Below are 18,020 nucleotides of genomic sequence, written 5' to 3'. Positions count from 1 at the left end.
TGTTCCATATTATAAATACACATTATATACAAAACAATGTTATAAAATGTAGAAAGGTCAGTGCTTCTGATTCTTAAATTATCAAAATACTAGACTCCAAAATAAACTACAAAAAAACAAACAAAGTAAAAACTCATATTATTGATTTCTGAAGATCGGCTTTGAGGGTGGTCCTGGGGCAGTAGTGGGTGGTGAGCAGAGCCCCAACTCGAGGTTGTAGAAGTGGGTTTTTGAGGGAGGAATGGGTGCAGGTGGTAATAGCACCCAATTTCTCCCTCATTGGAATTTCCGACATAACCACCCTGAGCTCCCCAATTAGGCCTAGCGCCCCTGGCTGGCAGAAGGGGCAGGCTCTTGCCTATCTGCTCACAGAAGCCCCAAGGCACCCAATGCCAGAGGGTGGTGGGAGCTGGGTAAGGCTGACCAGCATTCTTGCCCAGAAGGCCTAGGCTGGGTGGCGTTCCCAGCCAGGCCGACGCGCAGTAGTTGAGGCACGGGGCAGAAAACGCTCCTCTCCCTTTGAGCACTCACCTCATCTGCAGGGCAGCCCCTGCCATTGCCGCACCCAGTGGTTTTCTGGCCTACAGGAGGCCCTGCCCTCACTGGCCCCCTCTCTCCTTTCTGATTTGGGCCCGGCTGTCGCCATGGAGCCTGGGCCAAAGGCACTTTTGGAAACACAGATGCCAGTGGAGGCCACAGCAGCTCCAGACCCCATGGGGCCACTGCCACTCTTTCTGGAAAACAGGCCAGGGCCCCAAAAGAAGCCCTCTGGTGCCACTGCTGGCAGGGCAGGTCCCAGTGGCATCTCTCCTTTCCTCTGTTCCCTGGCTGGTGCAGCTGCCAATCTGACGCCAGACAGACACCCAAAGGTGTGGAAGGGTATTGCATCTCTTGGCAAGTTCACAGTCTATCCAGTTCATGCCATTCCCTCCTCCTCCTGAGAGCAGCGCGTTGCATATTAAAGACGTCCCATCCAGGATGCAATGTAAACAATGCAGAAGGAAGGTCCAGCTGCTGGGCCCAAGCCAGGATGTGCTGGGTAGGCTCCTGCCTTATACCTGGGAGCATGTGGACAGCGGGAAATGGGTTACCTGGGCACAGTACTCCCTCCTCAGCTGCCCCCGGCCTTCCCAGGAGAAGCTGGTGGGCAGGCAGGGTGAAGGGCAGGTGGGGTGGTCTTCCCCAGGCTTCTGCCCCAACACACACACATGCCTGGGAGCTTGTGCTTGTGAGGTGGCCCAATGGAGGAGGCCAATGGGGAGGGGCAGAAGGGGCATAAGGAGTGAGGGGCCCCTTACCCACCAGTGGCTGGCAAGCAGCGCCTGGGAGCTGGCCCAGTGCAATGGCCACCCAGCCCAGCACCAATACAGCAGGAAGGGTCCAAGGCTAGGCTTGCCACCACGGCTCCTGTTTCACACCCTCTGTGACAATGAGGACAGCAAGGGACCCAAGAGCCATTGAACCTGGCCTGGTGAGGAGGGGTCCTGACCCATCCTTCAGGAATAGCCCATGGGGTTGAGAGAGACCAGGCCACAGAAGGCAGGAGGGCCATGCTAGAGGGGCAGGCAAGCCCAGTACTCACCTCTGTGGCAATGACACACTCGTTCCTCTCCTCTGATATCAAACACACAGACTGGTACATGGAGTCCCTGGGGGAGCATATCGCTGATATCCGACACTCTGGCTTTTCACTGAGGGAACACAAGACAGGCGCGTGAGGGAGAGATGGGTAGAGGCTTGGGGGAAGGGTGGGCCTTGGAGGGCCAAAGGGCACCCGCAGAGGTGGTTCTGGGGGAGGACATGGGGGTTGGAGGTGCCCAATGCTGGCCTGGAGGAAGCAGTTAGGAACAGGCCCCTAAGAAGGTCACAGGACCACCAACCTTACCAGAAGGATCTTAGGCCTGGAAAAAGCCAGCACTGCCACTAGAGGCAAGCCACGCTGTGGAAGTCGCTGGGGACACACTAGGGACACCTCACATTTGTGAGTGAACAAGCAAATGGGAAGGAAGGACAAAGGACCCCTGGCAGAAATCTTGTTGGAGGACCTTCCTGTCAGTAACAACGCCTGCCCTCCCCCACCCCCCGCCGAGGCTGCTGAAATGCCCGCCCCGGCCTAGGAGGAGCCCATGCAGAACCATGAAGGGCCCCGGGCCAGGCCCTGGGCTGCTTACCTGTGTAACCGCAGTGGTGCCTTCTCTCCTAAGCTCTTGTCACTGTGGGGAAACTTCCCCGGCATGGTCCCCCGCCCCAGGGGTCCTGGGGCCAGATTATAGTCCAATGTGTGGTTTTGCTGTTTGCCACAGTTGGACTTGTCCAAGCCACAGTCCACTTCCAGCTCCTTCTTCTGGTTTGTGTTCTTAAGCTGGGCGGCAGGGATCAGGTTGTCCTTCTGGAAGTCCGACAAGTTGTTCATGGCCTCCCTGCTGCCGTAGTCTGGCCGCCGAAGTCGCAGCTGCCGCACAGCCACCACCACCATGCCCAGCAGCACCAGCAGTACCGCCAGCCCCACACCCAGTGAGACAGCCACCCAGGGGAAGCTGGGCGGCAAGCCCACGGGGAACTCGCAGCGGCTGCCCACAAAGCCATAGGGGCAGTTGCAGACGAAGTTGTCCGGGGAGAGGCCAGTGTAGCAGGTGGCCCCGTTGAAGCAGGGCCCCGAGGCACAGGCATCGCTGGGTGTCCGCACCTCGCAGCGCCGGCCAGAGAAGCCGGCAGGGCAGGTGCACATGAGCCCGTTCTCCAAGTCATGGCAAGTGCCGCCGTGGGCACAAGGGCTGCGGGTACAGTCGTTGACATGACGTTCACAGTAGGCGCCTGTGAATCCAGGACGGCAGCGGCACATGCGCGTTGGACCTCGGTTCAGGCACTGGCCCCCTGCGAGGACACATGGGACACAAATCAGCTACAGCCTGGGAACCCCCCCCCAGGGCAGGGGGTAAGTGCCTCATCCTGGGAATGAACTCACGCTCTTCTGTATGCAGCCAGCATTTATAGAGTCCCCGGCAAAGAGAACTGCACAGAGCCAGGAGACCTGGAGTGCAGGGTGACTCTGATTCTCCATGCCTCAGTGGGCTCGTGTATAAAAATCACTAGCATCTTACAAAACTTTCAGGTAGAATCACACAGACACGCGTGGGTTTGAATCCCAGCTGGCTCTCTCCAGCTGGGGACCCAGCACCTGCCGCTTTATCTTATCCCTGAGCCTCGGCTTCCTCCTACGTTAAATTGGAATAGAAGGCTATGCCCTCCACGGGGTAGCTCTGAGGGTTAGGTGGGAAGGTGAGCGAAGGCAAGAGCACATGCTTGGTATGTAGCGAATTCTCAAGTGAGTGTAATTATCATTTTTCACTTTATCTTCACAACCACAGGAAAGACAAAGGACAGTGTTCTGTCTTTCCATTCAGTGACAAAGAACTGGCAGCTCCAGGGGGTTAAATGAGAGCGCAGACTCCATCTCAGCTCACCTAACCTCTCCCCAGCCCCTGCGCTGCTCTCGAGCATGGTGCTGTCTGCCTGCCTCACAGAGGGTCACTTGGAGGCCAAGTAGACAAGGATTACGAACACGCTTTGTGTCCCAAAAGGTGCTGAGCATTCTAGATGTGTCATGTCACACCATGCTCTATGTGGGCATGTGGCAAGATGAGGCCTCCAGGAGCAGGGCTCTGACCCTGTCACCAACCTCCCTTCAGCAGGGACACAAAGCCTCCAACATCCCTCTCTCTAGCCCAGGATTTCCTGGGGAGGGTCAGAGGGCATCCCAGCCAGGACAGGGCTCTGACATGGGAAGCTACGAGGGTACACACCAGCCCATCTCCTAATGCCTGCACACCACTAACCTGCTCCTTCAAAGCCCCGCACCTCTTCACCCTCCAGAGCAGATGGGGGCCCATGTCAGACTTCCCAGGGTGACAGACAAAGCCTCTCTCCTCTCCTCTCCTCTCCTGACCCTCCCTCACCAAAGGGCAAGTCCACCAGGTTAGCAAGGCAACAGGACGCACCATTGGCACACGGGTTGCTAGTACATCTGTCCACTTTCTTCTCGCAGTTGGAGCCAGTGAAGCTGGGGGGGCACTCACAGGCATAGCTGGCCCCCTGGCTGCGCTCCCGGCAGGAGCCCCCATTGAAGCAGGGGGAGTCAGCACAGCTCAAGGTACTATATTCACAGTGCAGGCCGTAGTAGCCTGGGGGACACAGGCAGTGGTAGCCATCCTCCTGATCCTGGAGAGAGACCACAAAGGGGCCAAAGTCAGACCCTTGAGGGCAGGGATGTGTGACTAGAGGCTGGGCTCCTCTGCCCACAATGCCTTCCCATGGCTGCACATCCACTGGCCTCCTGGCTGGGGGATGCCTGGACACCACCTGGCTTGACCGCTATCTTCCTTTGCTAGTGTGGCCCTCACCTTACAGCTGCCCCCATTGCGACAAGGGTTGCTGTCACACTCGCTGAGCTCCAGCTCACAGTCCACGCCAGTGTAACCTGGGCGACAGGTGCAGGTGTAGCTTCGCTGCCCACTGTTGGAGCATGTTGCCCCATTCTTGCATGGGGAGTGGTGGGTGCAGTAGTTGAGATCTGCAGAGACAGGAACCAAGCAGCTGAGCAGGGCCAGGGGATGCTCCCACCTCCAGGCTCCTTGTAGTGCAAGTTCACCCCCATGTTTGGCCCAAAGATGCTCCAACTCAAAGTCTTTCAGGCCCAAACAGCCTTCCTCTCCAACCAATGGAATCATGTTTTCTGAAACATCTTGAATCATGTATGACCAGTACAGTCAACCAAGGTTGAAATAACATGGGTGGAAGACATTCTGCCAGGTAAGGTCACAAATGCCTCCAGCCAATAGGAAGAAGGTAAGGAAAAAGAGGGGAGGGCAAGGCCACATGTTGGGGAGGAAGTCAGAAAAGGCTTCATGGAGGAGGGGAGGCTGAGATAAGCCTGGAAGGAGGGATAAAATTTCAACAGGTGGAAATGGTAGAGGCAAGATAAGAGCCACCATAGGTAGTGACCAGGCATTTTTTAAAGAAGGAGATGTTATAAGGCTATTTTGAAATATAAGTATTTGTTTTCTTATTTGGGAAGGACAGGGAGGGAGAATCAGACAGAGCAAACATATGCAAGGGCTGTGTTTGCATACGGTGAGTGTATGACTGTATCACCGGGGAGCAAATGTGGGGGAGAGGAAAGAGAATGAGCAGGAACCATGTGTGTGTGTGTTGGGGTGGGGACAGGGACACACACACACACACACACACAGAATACAGGGACTAAATCCCAAGCCCCTTGTTGACAGCAAGTCAGGGCCTGGGCAAGTTCCTCCCATCCTGCCAAGCCCCTGCCCACCCTCCCCAGGCCTGTGCTGTTGTCTCTGTGACAGCAGGCACTCCATTTGACCCTGAAAATGGGAGGCACAGGCTGCAGCTGGCTACCAGCATGCAGGTGAAATGGTTCCCTGCCCCAAGGTTGGGGCTCAAAGATCCCTGTGTAGCCAGAAGAGTGACTCACCCCCCAAACACCAGGCAGGGACAGCACAGGCACAGGCAGCTGCCTGGCAAATGCAACTGGGGAAGAGCAAGGGAGGCTGTTTGTGCCCACACTGAGAAGTCGGTTAGCTATCACTCCGCCCAGAGGCCCAGCTCCCCCACAGCCCCTGGCAGCCGGTGGGCACACCCCACCAGACAGCTGTTTAGGGGAGAGCTGCTCAAACAGCCTGGAAGGTAAGCAAACACTTAGGGGTTAATAGGTAACTACAAGCAGAAAGCGGAACTGAGCCTGGCATCCCTCTCTCTTTGGCTTTGCTAGAATTTATGAGTGTAACCTCCAGGTCACCAACCTGTCACCCTCCTGGCTTCTTCAGCCACCCTGGGTCTCCAGCATCTGGAGAAGTACCCACCGGCTCATTTTAGCCCAGTTGTAAAGGTCCTTAAAAGTACCAAGATCCTTGAAGGATAATGGGGAAGCCAAGGCAGCAGTCACCAGGTAAGAAGGATCCAGGCACAATGCTGGTTCCCACCCCCTGCCCCATCTTTCCCACCAGCTCTGCATCCTCTCCTTGCCCCAACTCACCTTGATCACAGAACAGGCCTCCCCAGCCCTCATCACAAGTACACTGCCAGGGGCTGCTGCAGGTGCCGTGGCGACAGCCATTGTGGGGGATGCATTTGTTGCACAGACGGCCCTGCCAGCCTGGGCGGCAGCTGGGGGACAAAAGGGAGGCTGAGAGTGAGGTGAGAGGCCTGGCCAAGGGAGTGAGCCCCCTCACCACTTCCTGCCCCTACTCACAGGCACTCTGCTGGCTTGCTGCAGTAGCCGTTCTGCTCGTGACAGCCAGAAAGACAGATAGCTAAGGAAAGAAAACAGGGCTGGGTGAGGTCGGGATGCCGAGGACTCTGAAGTCTCCCTCTCCCCTCCTGGCCCTGGAGGTGCCCCAGCTCTCCTGGGCTCACTTCCCACTCCTGGCCTCCCAGAGGAGCCCTGGGTATCTCAAAAGGAAACAATGGCAGAGGGAAGGAAAATCCAAGCTGGACGAACAAAGTAATGGGGTCCTTGTGGGCTCTGGCATGATGGGGAGGAGCCCTTGGAAGAGAGAGGAGGTCTGAGTCCACACCCACCCTCAGCATCCCCAGACGTCCCTGAGGCCCAGCTGGAGGGCCGTCCAGACCCCCTCTTCAGGGGAGGCAAGCTGTGGCCCAGAAGACTACACTGTGTTTGCTCAGGGGACCCTCCACCTCCATGCAGGTGGGAGCTTGGCTACTTACGCTGTTGGCAGTATTCCCCAGTCCAACCAGGCAGGCAGGACAGGTTGCCATCTGGCTGGCACACGTAGTGGCCAAAGTGATCATTGCGCTTCTTGCACAAGCGTGAGCAGCTGTCCCCATAGTAGTTGTCACTGCAGATGACCCGGTAAGAGTAGCGCAGCTTCGTGAGGGTGCTGGGTTGCTCATCCAGTAACCAGTTCTGACCCACAGCTAGGGAGCCCTGGATGGCGATCTTACTGATGAGTGCATCTGGTGGCAAGGCCTCTGGAGAGGAGGGGGGCAGGTCAGGGAAAGGCAGCCAGTCCCCAAGGGTGCCAGCAACTGCTGGCCAATGCCTCTCTTGGCTGTGATGATGGTGAGCAGCCAACAATACAGCCCAGTTGTCCAAACGACCCCAACCTGCCAGCGAGCACAGGCCAAGGGACCTGAAAGTCCCACTATTTAGCTGACCTGTGTGTGTGCGTGTGCAGGGGTCCTGATATCATTCAAAAAGGGGACAATAGAAGGATGTTAAGATATTCCAGGGTCCTGGAGGCCGAAGGAGGAAAAGAGGTCAAAATGGAAAAAAAAAAAAAAAGGAAAGAAAGAAAAAGAAAAGCTCTCCAGGCTGGGGAGGACTCTGGGAGCAGGGGCTCCTTTGGTGCCCATTCAGGGGTTCTGCCCCCAGAGGTGGGTTGTGGTTTTCTTTTTCCTTTTCAAAGTGAGAATTGTTGTGCTGCTGAAATATCCTTTTCCTCTGTGTCAGAACAACATCCCAAAGCCATTATTCCCTTTCCAAAGGAGCGGAATTCGCGAAAGGTGTAAAATACAGGAAGGGGCCCGTCAGCGGCGCTGGCAGCTTCGGCCTTTCTCACCGCCGTGCTCCCCGCGTTCCCACGCCAAAAATAACCCGCAGGAAACGCAATTGTGCTCTGAGTCCAGGCAGCGGGCGGAATCTGAGCGTCCAGCGCGGGGCGCAGCTCCAGGCCAAGCCAAGCGTCCTGCCTTCCACCCCCAACCCCGCACCTCCCCCGCCTTTAACAGGTTAACTCTTTCAGCGCTGCGCCGTGTCGCCCCCCTGTGGCGGCGGCGCGAGCTACTCACCTGGCCGCAGGTCGTCTCCTGGCGCGTGCCAAGCTTCGATGATGAGTGAGAAGGTACCCTGGGGAAGGCGGGGGGACGGAGAGATAGCGAGATGAGCAGGGGGGAGAGAGGGGGTGCCTGCGGCAGCCGGTTTAATTAATCTAATTGCAGGATATAGTTACTGCACCCGGGTGGACATAACGGGTCTGCGCGCAGTGTAGCACTTGAGCCCGGAAGGGGAGAGGAGAACCCCGGGTAGGGGGAGGGTTGAGGGATGGGGGAGTGTAAGCGAGAGCCCTAGTGGGGGGGGGGCGATGTACCTCACCAGGGTGGTAGGTAATGCAAATTGTGTCCCAAGAGCTGGGGGAAGGGACAGCGTAAAACAGGGAAGAGGGAGGCTGTGAGAGCCTTCTCTGGGATGAGGTCTCAGGAAAGAGTTAGGAAGAAAGAGCCAGGAGCGAATGCACGCTGGGGTGTTTTTGGGGGGAGGGGGAGGATATCTGGGGAGGGGGTTTGGTCCTAAGGCGCCTCTTCCTCTTGGCTTCCGTGACCTCCCAGTGCGCCAGGCTGTGCTCACCGGCCAGGTGAAATTGAAGGGCAGTTGGAGAGGGTTGCGGCCCCCGCCGCTGCTGTCCTCCGGGACCGCGAAGGAGTTGATGCCTAATACCGGCGTGGAGACGCTGCCGAAGGTGCAGGGCCCGGGCGAGACGACCGCCTGGAAGTGCTTAAGGCAGACGCGGAAGAAAGTCCGGCAGCCGGGCTCGCACGGCCGCCCACTGGCCAGTACGCCGCGCTCGTTGGCGAACTCCTGCAGCTGCAGCTGGAAGATGCCGGAGCCGGCCGCTCTCTATTGCACAGGGATCGAGGGAAGGAAGAAGGGGATCGGTCAGCTCAGCTGGCTCTCGGGGCTCAGGCCCAGAGCGCGGCAGGAGGGAACAGAGAGGGCGCGGGACGTTACCTGCTGCCAAAGTGCCACCAGCAGCAGTAGCGCCCAGCCAGAGACGCTCCAGGACGCGGCCGCCATCCCCTTTGGGGCGTCGCTCTCTCCACCCGCCGGCCCTGAATCTGGTTCTGTTCTAGATGCTGTTTTCCCGCGCGTCCGCCCGCCGGCGCGGTCCCTGGAAAGCCGAGCTCCTCTCGGGACACTGCTCCCCCCTGGCCTTTTCGCTAGCTCTGCTGCAGCTACCGCGGTAGGTAATCCAGGTGAGGGCGGCTGGGCGGTGTCCGCGTGGAGGACGTGTCCTCGGGCTAATCCAGGGGCTGCAAGCGGGCTAGTGCTCGGGTACAGTGCACCGAGGCGGCTTGGGCTGCGGCTCTTGGCCTCGTGTTCCCGGCCTGAGAGCAGCGCGGCTACTGAAACCTGCGCTCTCAGGAGCCTTCCTTATATATATTGGCTCCTCTCCTCTCCGCCTGTCACTCAGACTCATGGTCACTCTCCCCTCCCCTCCCGGCCTTTAGCTGCTACAGTCCCAGCGCCGCCGGGAGGGGGCCTCCGCCCCAGTCCCCCCTCCCCGGCAGCCAGTCCGGCTTAGGTCTCCGCCCCTCGGTGCTGCTCCCAACCCCTGGGTACCCCAGCTCTGCGCGTGCCGAGGTGACCGGTCATCGGAGATCGCTGGGTGAAGGGCTGAGACCCTGGCCGCTGGAGGATGGGGGTGGGGGGGCTGGCCGGGGGATGGGGTGGGAGGTGAGTGAGTGGTTCCGGGATGGTCCTGGGGGCGGAGACATTAGGGAGTCCCCGTAGGCGGTGCGTCGGCAGCGGGCGCTAGTTACCTGCTGTCCTCGGGCAGGTAAAAGAACTTAAGGCCGGAAAGCGAAAACCAGCGTCAGGGGACTCCAATCTCCTTTTCCTTCCTGGAGCTTGGGGAGCCCTCGCCTCGTCGGCCCCCAACCAATGAGCGCCCACCCACCACGCGTCCCCAGCGCAGCAGGGAAGCTAGCGGTCGCGTTAACCTCTCCTTGGCCACTCCGAGCAAGGCGAAGGGCCACGCGTCTAAGACAGGGGCCCTCACCCTACACCTGGTGGGCCTCTCCCTCCCTAGCTGTGGGGACGTGCCCAGCGCGTGCCTTCTCCTTTTGCCCTTCCCCCCGAACCCCCCGCCCCCGCCTCCGCCTGTGTTTGGCGCGTGCCAACACCCAGACGCGTGGTCCTCGAGGTGGGGGAAGGCGGTGCATGGTCTCTGAGGTAGGAGGGGGTGCGTCCTCAGCTGTATGGTAATAAGGTTCTGGCCCCGCCTCCAGTGCGTCCCCTCACCTGGGATCCGCTTCAGCTCCAGCGCCCTTCTCCCCCTACCCCAGCAGCCCCAAGCCCCCGGCCGCGTCCTGTAGCTCCGCTGGGGCAGGGAGGAACTCTTTTGGCTCGAGAGTTGGCTCAGGCCACTGGAGAGTCAAGGTGAGGGGGCTGAGGCCGGGCAGGCCCAGGTCCTCTCCTCTTAGGGTGGGATGTGGGGTGGAACTGGAGGCGCGCGGATTTGTTTGAGTTGCAGGCGGCTTCACACGCCTCGCCCTCGAGGCTCCCCCGGGTGGCCCCACTCCTCCGAGCCACAGCGGCGCAGCTGCTTTCCGGGAACCCGGCGTGATCCCCGGAGGCCGCAGACCGGGGAGGGCCGGCTTCTCCCAGTCTCGGGGGTGCCGGGGAGCTCTCTCTCTGCGACGCTGAGGGCGGCGGGGCCCTGTGGCTTCAGCTGTCAGCCCGCCCGCGCGGTGATGGCTGTCGTCGGGCGATAAGATCAGCGCGGGGGGAGTGAGGACGCGGCGCGGGCCCGGGGGAGGCCGTGGGGGGGGGCGGGGAGCGCGGCGAGGAGCCCAACAGCTGCCAATGCCGAACGTGGTCTGATTTTTTTGACTTGGTTAGTGGTGGTGGAGGATTGAGGGGAAAAGGATGAGAAACAAGAGGTTGGGAGCGTGGGTTGGGGGAGGGGCGAGGTGAGGAGACGGGCTCCGGGGTCCCCCACGCACGGCCACCCCTCCCAGCCACCATCTGGCGCGAGCGGGTTGGCGTGGGGAACCGAGGTGGGGCGGGGGCCGGCAGATGGGCCCAGCCTGCGCTCGGGAGTTAATGTAGGTTATGGGCAGGCGGAGTCCCAAGCCCGAGGGAGGGGGAGCCCGGGGCGTGCCTCCCGGCGGTCCTGGCAAGTGGGCTCCCAGATCCTCTCCCCGTCCATACTCCTTAGATCCCTGGACCTGCCTCTCTAGGATGCCAGAGGGTGCTCCTCGCTCTCCTCCAAGCTGGCATCCAGCTCTGCCTAGCTCTCTCTACTCCCATCTCCAAGTCCTGGCCTGGGAGTTAATAAAAACAGCTTTTTTCCTGGTGCTGGCACTTAACTGACCCTCAAGAGGGACATCTAGTCCCACACAAGTCATCTCTCTCAACACTGGTAGATCTGGAATACTCTCTACTTTCACACCAGGACTAATGTGCCAAAAGCACTTTGCGAATGGTCAAGGACCACACAAAAGTTGGGATCATTATTATCTTCAGAGACACCAAATGCACGGGATCCCAGAAATCTAGAAAGTCTCTGACCTGGAGAGGAAAGGGTTAAATTCGCAATATCAAAAGGCGTTTATAAAGCACATATTTGCTAGGGGTGCTGTTCCAGAAGCTCATTACTGGGCTAAGAAGCCACCCTTGGCCCTGGGTACCTACTAGCGCTCCCCCTTGAGCTGCTGGGGTCGAGCTTTGCGCAAATTTGCTGACCAGGAGAGGGTCGCACTGCGGGCAGGGAACCGGAGAGCTAAGGCCGCAGTGTTTGTCCCCACGCCACAGCTGAGGCTGCTCCTCCCTTCTCCCACTGCCGACTTGCGGGCGGTAGAACACAACGCGCGTCCTGCGGGCTCACAGGAGCAGGAGGCTGTGAGGCGACGCGAGCCAGCAGATCACCGTGGGCTAGACCTGAGTCGAAGTCGGCTGCCCCTCCCCCTGACACGGAGGCTCAACGACGCCCTGGAGCATGCATAGACCCAGGGCCCGAACCACTTGGGCTCCCACCAACTGCGGGCCTTCCGCAGGTCCACGGTTCCTCCACCCGACCCGCACCCGCAAACACTGCCCAGGGGCGGAAGCCGGAGCAAGGTGAGGCCTGGCTTCACGCAAGGCCCACAGCCTCCACCCGTAGAGGCCTTCTATTTTTGCTGTCCCTTCTGCTTGGCCACTGCGCACAGTCCCACCAGCAGGCAGAAGAACCAGCACCTGGGGCTGGGAAACGCCAAGGTTGCCTTCCAGCGGTACCCCAAGCTGATCCTACGTTATTGGGGTGCTACCGGAGCCCCGTAGAGCCTCCATACTCTCCCTGCTGTGTAGCCTACGCGCGCTCCCCCTGGCCTGAGGCGCAGCTCCCAGGCCTCCAGCGCCGTTTCATCCCACCTCTCCCCTACCCCTGCTCTCCCAGGGGACAGCGCTCTCCATGGGGCGCTCTGCACCCGGGTCGGAGCGCTGCTGAGGCCGGGCCACAGAGCCCGCTGGGCAGGCCGTGGGCGGGGACGCAGGCCTGGCTTGGGCGGGGCGCTTAAGCCTTGAGGGGCGCCGCTGCGGTCGCTGTGGAGAAGGGGCCACGTGCAGGGAGCGGCGGCCGGAGAGCTGCACAGAAGGCGGGGAGATTTGCAAACTGTTGCTGCCACATGGCTGCTCCATTCGATCCATTCACATTGAAATGAGGCCGGCGCGTGCCTCATCTGCCGCAGGGCGCTGCCACGCGTCAGCCCGGCCCGCCGCGTGCCAACTGGGGCAGTGGGGCTGGCAAGGCCTGCCAGCCGTGGGGGCGCAGCCCAGGCCCTGCGGCCAGGAGGGGGTAGGGGGAGGGAGTGGAGCTCCCCTAGCCACTGAGGCGCCGCAGTTTCGCGGACCTTGGCCCTACAATTGGGAATGAGCTGTTGAGAAAGGACCAGGACGGGCAGGTTTCAGAGGGGGGCCGGGATCGATGCCGCCTCTCCCCGCAGATGCGCCCCGGCAGCGCTACTCTCCATCTGCCGCTGCTCGCACCTGCCGGTCAATAAATCGATTTTACAATTTAATGCAGCAGCTTCCCGCCCGCCTGGGACAGATGCCGCCGCAGAACCACCTCCGCCCTCGCCCCTCCCCTCGAGAGGCACCAGCGGTTAGGGACGGGATTCCCGCTCAGCAGGCGGCGCCCCGCGAGGCCTCATTCACCTCTCCTGGAGCCCCTGCAAGGAACTGCCTGCTCTGGGTTTTTCCCGAGGGACAGAGTGGGTTCCCCATAGGACAGGCCTGAGGCTGGTGAAGCTGAGAGAGGAAGATGATGACTTGGTGGCCTTGAGAACTCACTGGGGGGGGGGGAGTCAAGGAAGGAGCAGAATGCAGCGACTGATGATAAGATGTAAGGGCCCCGTGAGGAGGAGGGTGTAGGGCCTGGGGGATGGGCACGGGCACTGAGGGACTCATTGAGTTCTGAAGAATCTCCCTGAGAGAAGCCTGAGCAGAGATGGGGAGGATCCAGGTGGTATGGAGCCTCTCCCCACCCTCCAGGTGAGGCTGGTGAGTAAGCATGACATGAACCTGGCTCTTAGCACTTCCTAACCACGTGGTCTTGAGCTTGTAACAATCCCAACTCTACACCTCAGTTTTCTCATCTGTGCAATGGGAATAATAATAATAGTGACCTGGGAGGGTAACTGAAGGACTGTATCAGAGTGTGCATTTGCAGGACCCAATAAACAATAATTTCCTTTCCCCCAGGTGGTATCCAGACAGCCAGGGGCCAACTTGGACCAGAGGGGCGGGCGATCCCTGACTGCAAAAGAGTTCCAGGAGGAAAGGAAGGAAAAAGGAGAGCAAAGACAAACCCTCATAAGGGATGACACAGGAGAAACAGAGGGTGGGGAAGGAGAGGAAAGTGAGGTGGGGCATGGAGGGGATATAGACCCTGTGGAAACAGTCAACTGTTTGAAGACCTTTTGTGGGTAGAGGGTGTGACAAAGTTCTTGCCTGGAGGGAGAAGACTGGAGCTTGAGAATGGGTTTGGAGAAGATATGAAGGTTTGGAGGAACCAACTGCTAACGCACAGTCTTGGACCTCTAAGACCAAGATGACCCTTTTGCCAGGGCCAAGTGTGGGTCCCAAACCAGGACTCCTCCTCCTCCGTGGTGATGTTCGGAGCAGAGGTCTGTAGGAAGAAGGAGGAGGCAACTTCTGAATTGCCTGGTCATTGAGGGTCCTGGCAGCTCAGGGGAGCTCAGCCGTTTCCTTGTCACCAAGAGGGCACGCCGACTGGGCTGGACTGTCCACTGGCTGACAGCTCATGACTGATGACCCAAATATGCCAAGGAAGGGATGCCCAAGTGGGCGGGACCATTGGGTATGAGTTGGAGTATCAGCTCTGGTGTCTCATGAGACCAGGAGGGCCTCCCACCTCCTCTCTCCAGCTTCTCCGGGAGCCTGAGGGCCTAGGTTAGTCCCATACTGCCCCTTTTGCCTTCTCAGAAGACCAGTGCAGGAGGTGTCTGAAACTGGGGTAACTCGTGTGAACTGGGCCCTCTCTTTCTGCGTGAGAACAGCTTTGGCAAGTAAAGACAAGGGCCCAAGAGAGGGTCCTCAACTTGAGAAGTCTCTTTGAACTGTGATTCATGGTGGGTAGGAAGCTCTCCAGGCCTCCTGGGAGCCTGTCAGGAGGAGAGAAGAAGAGAGAGGCGCAGCAGGGTGAAGACTTGCTGGCTGGAGAGGCTGACACGGGTCTGGCGCAAGGGCTCGCGTTGACAGTGACCTAGCAGCTGCCCCAGCTTCATTTGCCAAACCCAAGGGATGCCTGGAAAGCTAGGGCCAGGAGCCACGCAGTGGGTATTTCCAGCCACGGCAAAGGCCGGGGTTTAGAGCAGCCTTCACGGCAACTTTCCCAGAGCTCCTGGCTTCCCCTTCACTAGCTCCTTCCTGTCCCCACCCCTGCCAGTGAGCAGGGAGGCTCAGGGCTGCCTCTGCATGGAGACCCCCAGGCTAGTGGCCTTGCCCAGCCTGTCCTTGCCTCCTGACCTGGATCCCTTAGGGCCCAGTGGACTCTGAGAGGGGCCAGAGAAGAGGGCACAGGGCAAAGGCATTGCTGGGAGTCACTGAGCCAAAAGGGAACCGTGCTGAAGGACATGGTTGGGTGCCGGAGAACAGCCTGAGTTCAAAGCAAAGCTTCAGCCACCCTCTTGGATTGGCTTCCCTACCCCATATGGGTATAGAAGCTAGAAAAGCTTCCTCCCCTCCTCATCCTCTGCCTCAACTGTCCTCTCCTCTTGCCCCCTCCCCAGCATACAGGTCACCCATCCCTGGAACCTCTGTTCTCTGTAAACTTTGCCCCCTGGGAAGCTCTCCCCAGCCCCGCCTTCTCCCTCAGCTCTCACACCGCTGCTCTTCTGGCTCTGGCCTTCCATTGCCCCGAACCCTTGGTATCCCTGGGTCCTTGCACTCCACCTTTCCCCGCTGAGCAATAGCTCCTCTCCTAGAAGAAACCCTGACCTCTCCTCATTTCCCCACACAACCTCTGATCTCTGATCCCAGCTGCCACCCAGGACTTGAAGCAAGCAAGAGATAGGGGATGGGGCCACACCTCTCCCAGCAGAAACCTGGTAGTAGGCGGCCACCTAGATCAGCCCTGGTCCCCTGCAGTCTCCCTAGAAGGAGGCTCAATCCTGAACCAGGAAGTACCATTTCAAATACTCTCATACACAGAGGAAGAAACCAGGGACAGGTGCCAGTTCTGTGAACAGCTGCATTCGCAGGCAGATCACTGTTCCCTTGTGAAGGCTGAGGAGGAATCCAACTGCCATGGTGAAGTAGGTAATGGGTCTTAAGCAGAGGACGGTGACTGGCTGTCTCTTTCTTCCACCCCAGTCAGAATGAGAGGAAACAGGCTTCAATTGTGGCAGGAAGGATTTAGGTTAGACATATGGGAGAACTTCCTGTGACAGAGTGTCTACACTATGTATCCTAGCTGTTAATCCAGGTTGAACTCTCCCCTGAATTGATGAGAACTGCATGTTGATGCTTGCTAATGAGTAACTTGCCTTGTCTGTGATTTGCAAAGAAACCTCAGCCCAGAGAATTCTCCTTGTGTCTAGATTGTCTGCAGGGAAGAAGTCCAGAGAGACCTGGAGGTACCAGGAGCTAGGCCCCCTCTTAGCCCCAAGGAGTTTTTTGGACAGCATTTAGGCTGCTGTGAGCCAATCTCACTTTGCCTGCCTACCCCAGCCCTCTGGGTGCCATTCTTGGAAAATCAAGCCCTACAAGAGCTGTCCAGCCACACGAAATTTGTAGCAAAGGATTTAAGGTCTGGGAGTGCAAAGAGAATTTCCAGAGCAATAGTGAATAGTTAGGGTTTCCAACACCAGGGGTTTCAGTAACATCCTCAATTAACTCTGTAAATTTAGAGATAGACAGGTGTCAACACTTCTGTGCCCACCCACCCTAGTTTCATGAGTCCTGCTTGGGCAGTGTGAACACACCCATTGTTGGAGCCATTCTGGCTGCCAAGATCGCAGTGCTACCCTGTGGCCAACTCCTTTTTCCTACTTCCCCTCCTCTCCTGTGTGGCTTGATCCGTTCCTCCCAATACTGACTACAGTCCCTCTCCAGGAAAGGAGGAAGCCGGGGAGACCTGGGACAAGTCTATCAAAACTGCCACCAAGAAAAGAGAAGGCAAAGTAACAAATGTGTTTCATCTGGGGCATGACCCTGTAAGCCCCATGGTTAGTTTTTCAGGGCGTGTGTGTGTGTGTGTGTGTGTGTGTGGTGTATGCAGAGTTTGGGCCCATCAGTCACCCAGGTGCGAATGAGGTTTACCATGTGCCTAGCACTGGGCTCAGGTTGGGCCGTAGAGGAACATAAGCTTCAGCCCCTGTTGCACATGGGACATGGAGATGAGATTAAAGCACATGAAAAGGACTGTGCCCCAGGCACGGTGGTTCATGCCTGTGATCCCAGCACTTTGGGAGGCCAAGGCGGGAGGATTGCTTGAGGTCATGAGTTCAAGACCAACCTGAGCAAAAGCAAGACCCCCGTCTCTACCAAAAACAGAAATAATTAGCCGGGTGTGGTGGTGAGCACCTGTGGTTCCAGCTACTTGGGAGGCCGAGGCAAGAGGATTGCTTGAGCCCAGGAGTTAGAGGTTGTAGTGAGTTAGGCTGACACCACTGCACTCTACCCAGGGCAACAGAGCAAGACCCTGTGAAAGAAAAAAAGAAAGAGAAAGAAAGAAAGAAAGAAAGAAAAGAAAGAAAAGGACTGTGATAACCTGTAGACCAGGTTTCAGAGAGGGACTGGGGCCCCATGGACAGAGACTTTATGGGGGAGGAGGGATTACACTGGGCCTGGAACAAGAGCAGAACTTAGAAGAAGGGAGGGCATTCCTGGCAGGGGCAATGAAGGGAGGCACAGGATCAGGGTGCGAATGAAGTATGTGGAGCTCGGGCAGAGGCTCCACATGTGGAGGGCTGGACGTGAGGTTAGATAGCTAGGGTACGGAAACCCACCAGGCAGATGAATTCAGACCTGATTGATAGGCACTAGGGAGCCTGTGGGTTCTTGAGCAGAGGAGGGTGTTCAGTACCATCTGGCGGTGGCATGCTGGGTAGTCTGGAGCAGGGAGGTACAGAGAGAAGTCCTGCACCTGTGGCTGGTGGCCAGGTGTGCGCTGATGACCGGGTCCTGTCCCTGAGTTGGCAGCTCCCACGTGTAGATGGCTGGGCACCTGAGAATGCCAGAACCCTGAAGACCTGCTGGGACAGGCTCCACATTTTCCTTGATGGTAGCTGCTCTCTCCTCTCACTCCCAGATAGGCCTCTGCAAACACGAGACCAGCATCATGGCTTCCCCAGCTCCTACGCTAAGGAAGAATGCCACTGTCCTGGCTAACCCTTTCCCCTTCCTCTTTGTTCCCTCAGACGCCCGAGGCCCTGTCTGGCAGCCCAGACTTGCCTGGAAGAGGAAAAAGGGTTGAATCAGGCCTGGAACCAACAAAGGAAGTCCAGAGGTGTCTTGGGGAAATGACCTGGAGCCCTACATCTAGAAGCTTAGCGTGAGGTGAGCTCTCAAGGGGCACTGAGACCAACTCCATATTCTATAGCTAAGGACTCAAATACCTCTGGGGACAGGACTCTCACCCCCTCTCCAGGCTGCCCCATGCTCTTTAGATGGTTCTGATTATAGAAGGTACATCCTCTTGTTGATCTGGAAGTCTGGCTGCGGTCAGCATGGGCTGGTGCTTTAGGAGGGCTCT

The 18,020-nt window shown here is 58.3% G+C and overlaps 1 protein-coding gene across 1 annotated transcript; it reads right to left on the bottom strand.

Annotated features, from left to right (window-relative positions):
* DLL4 (delta-like 4 (Drosophila)) lies at positions 1–8,856 on the bottom strand. The gene is made up of 11 exons (XM_012649187.1): positions 8,771–8,856; positions 8,390–8,659; positions 7,834–7,891; positions 6,751–7,014; positions 6,275–6,335; positions 6,059–6,189; positions 4,401–4,570; positions 3,999–4,218; positions 2,172–2,874; positions 1,583–1,691; positions 1–1,058 (listed from the first exon to the last, which is right to left on the bottom strand). Exons 1-11 carry the CDS (start codon positions 8,834–8,836, stop codon positions 1,053–1,055), a joined length of 2,058 nt encoding a protein of 685 aa, XP_012504641.1. The 5' UTR covers positions 8,837–8,856; the 3' UTR covers positions 1–1,052.
* Positions 8,857–18,020: the final 9,164 nt, after the last annotated feature.

This window comes from Propithecus coquereli, unplaced genomic scaffold (assembly GCF_000956105.1).
Source record: "Propithecus coquereli isolate 6110/MARCELLA unplaced genomic scaffold, Pcoq_1.0 Scaffold3, whole genome shotgun sequence".
Lineage (NCBI taxonomy): Eukaryota > Metazoa > Chordata > Mammalia > Primates > Indriidae > Propithecus > Propithecus coquereli.
The sequence above is the reverse complement of the archived record's forward strand: the minus strand, read 5'-3'. Positions and strand labels throughout refer to the sequence as shown.

Excerpts from the sequence above, each read along its gene's own strand:
- DLL4 (XM_012649187.1), bottom strand. The coding sequence starts at position 8,836 with ATGGCGGCCGCGTCCTGGAGCGTCTCTGGCTGGGCGCTACTGCTGCTG. Across the intron at positions 6,190-6,274 it reads AGCAAGCCAGCAGAGTGCCT|CTGCCGCCCAGGCTGGCAGG; the intron begins GTGAGTAGGGGC and ends TTTGTCCCCCAG. Across the intron at positions 2,875-3,998 it reads TAGCAACCCGTGTGCCAATG|GGGGCCAGTGCCTGAACCGA; the intron begins GTGCGTCCTGTT and ends GTGTCCTCGCAG.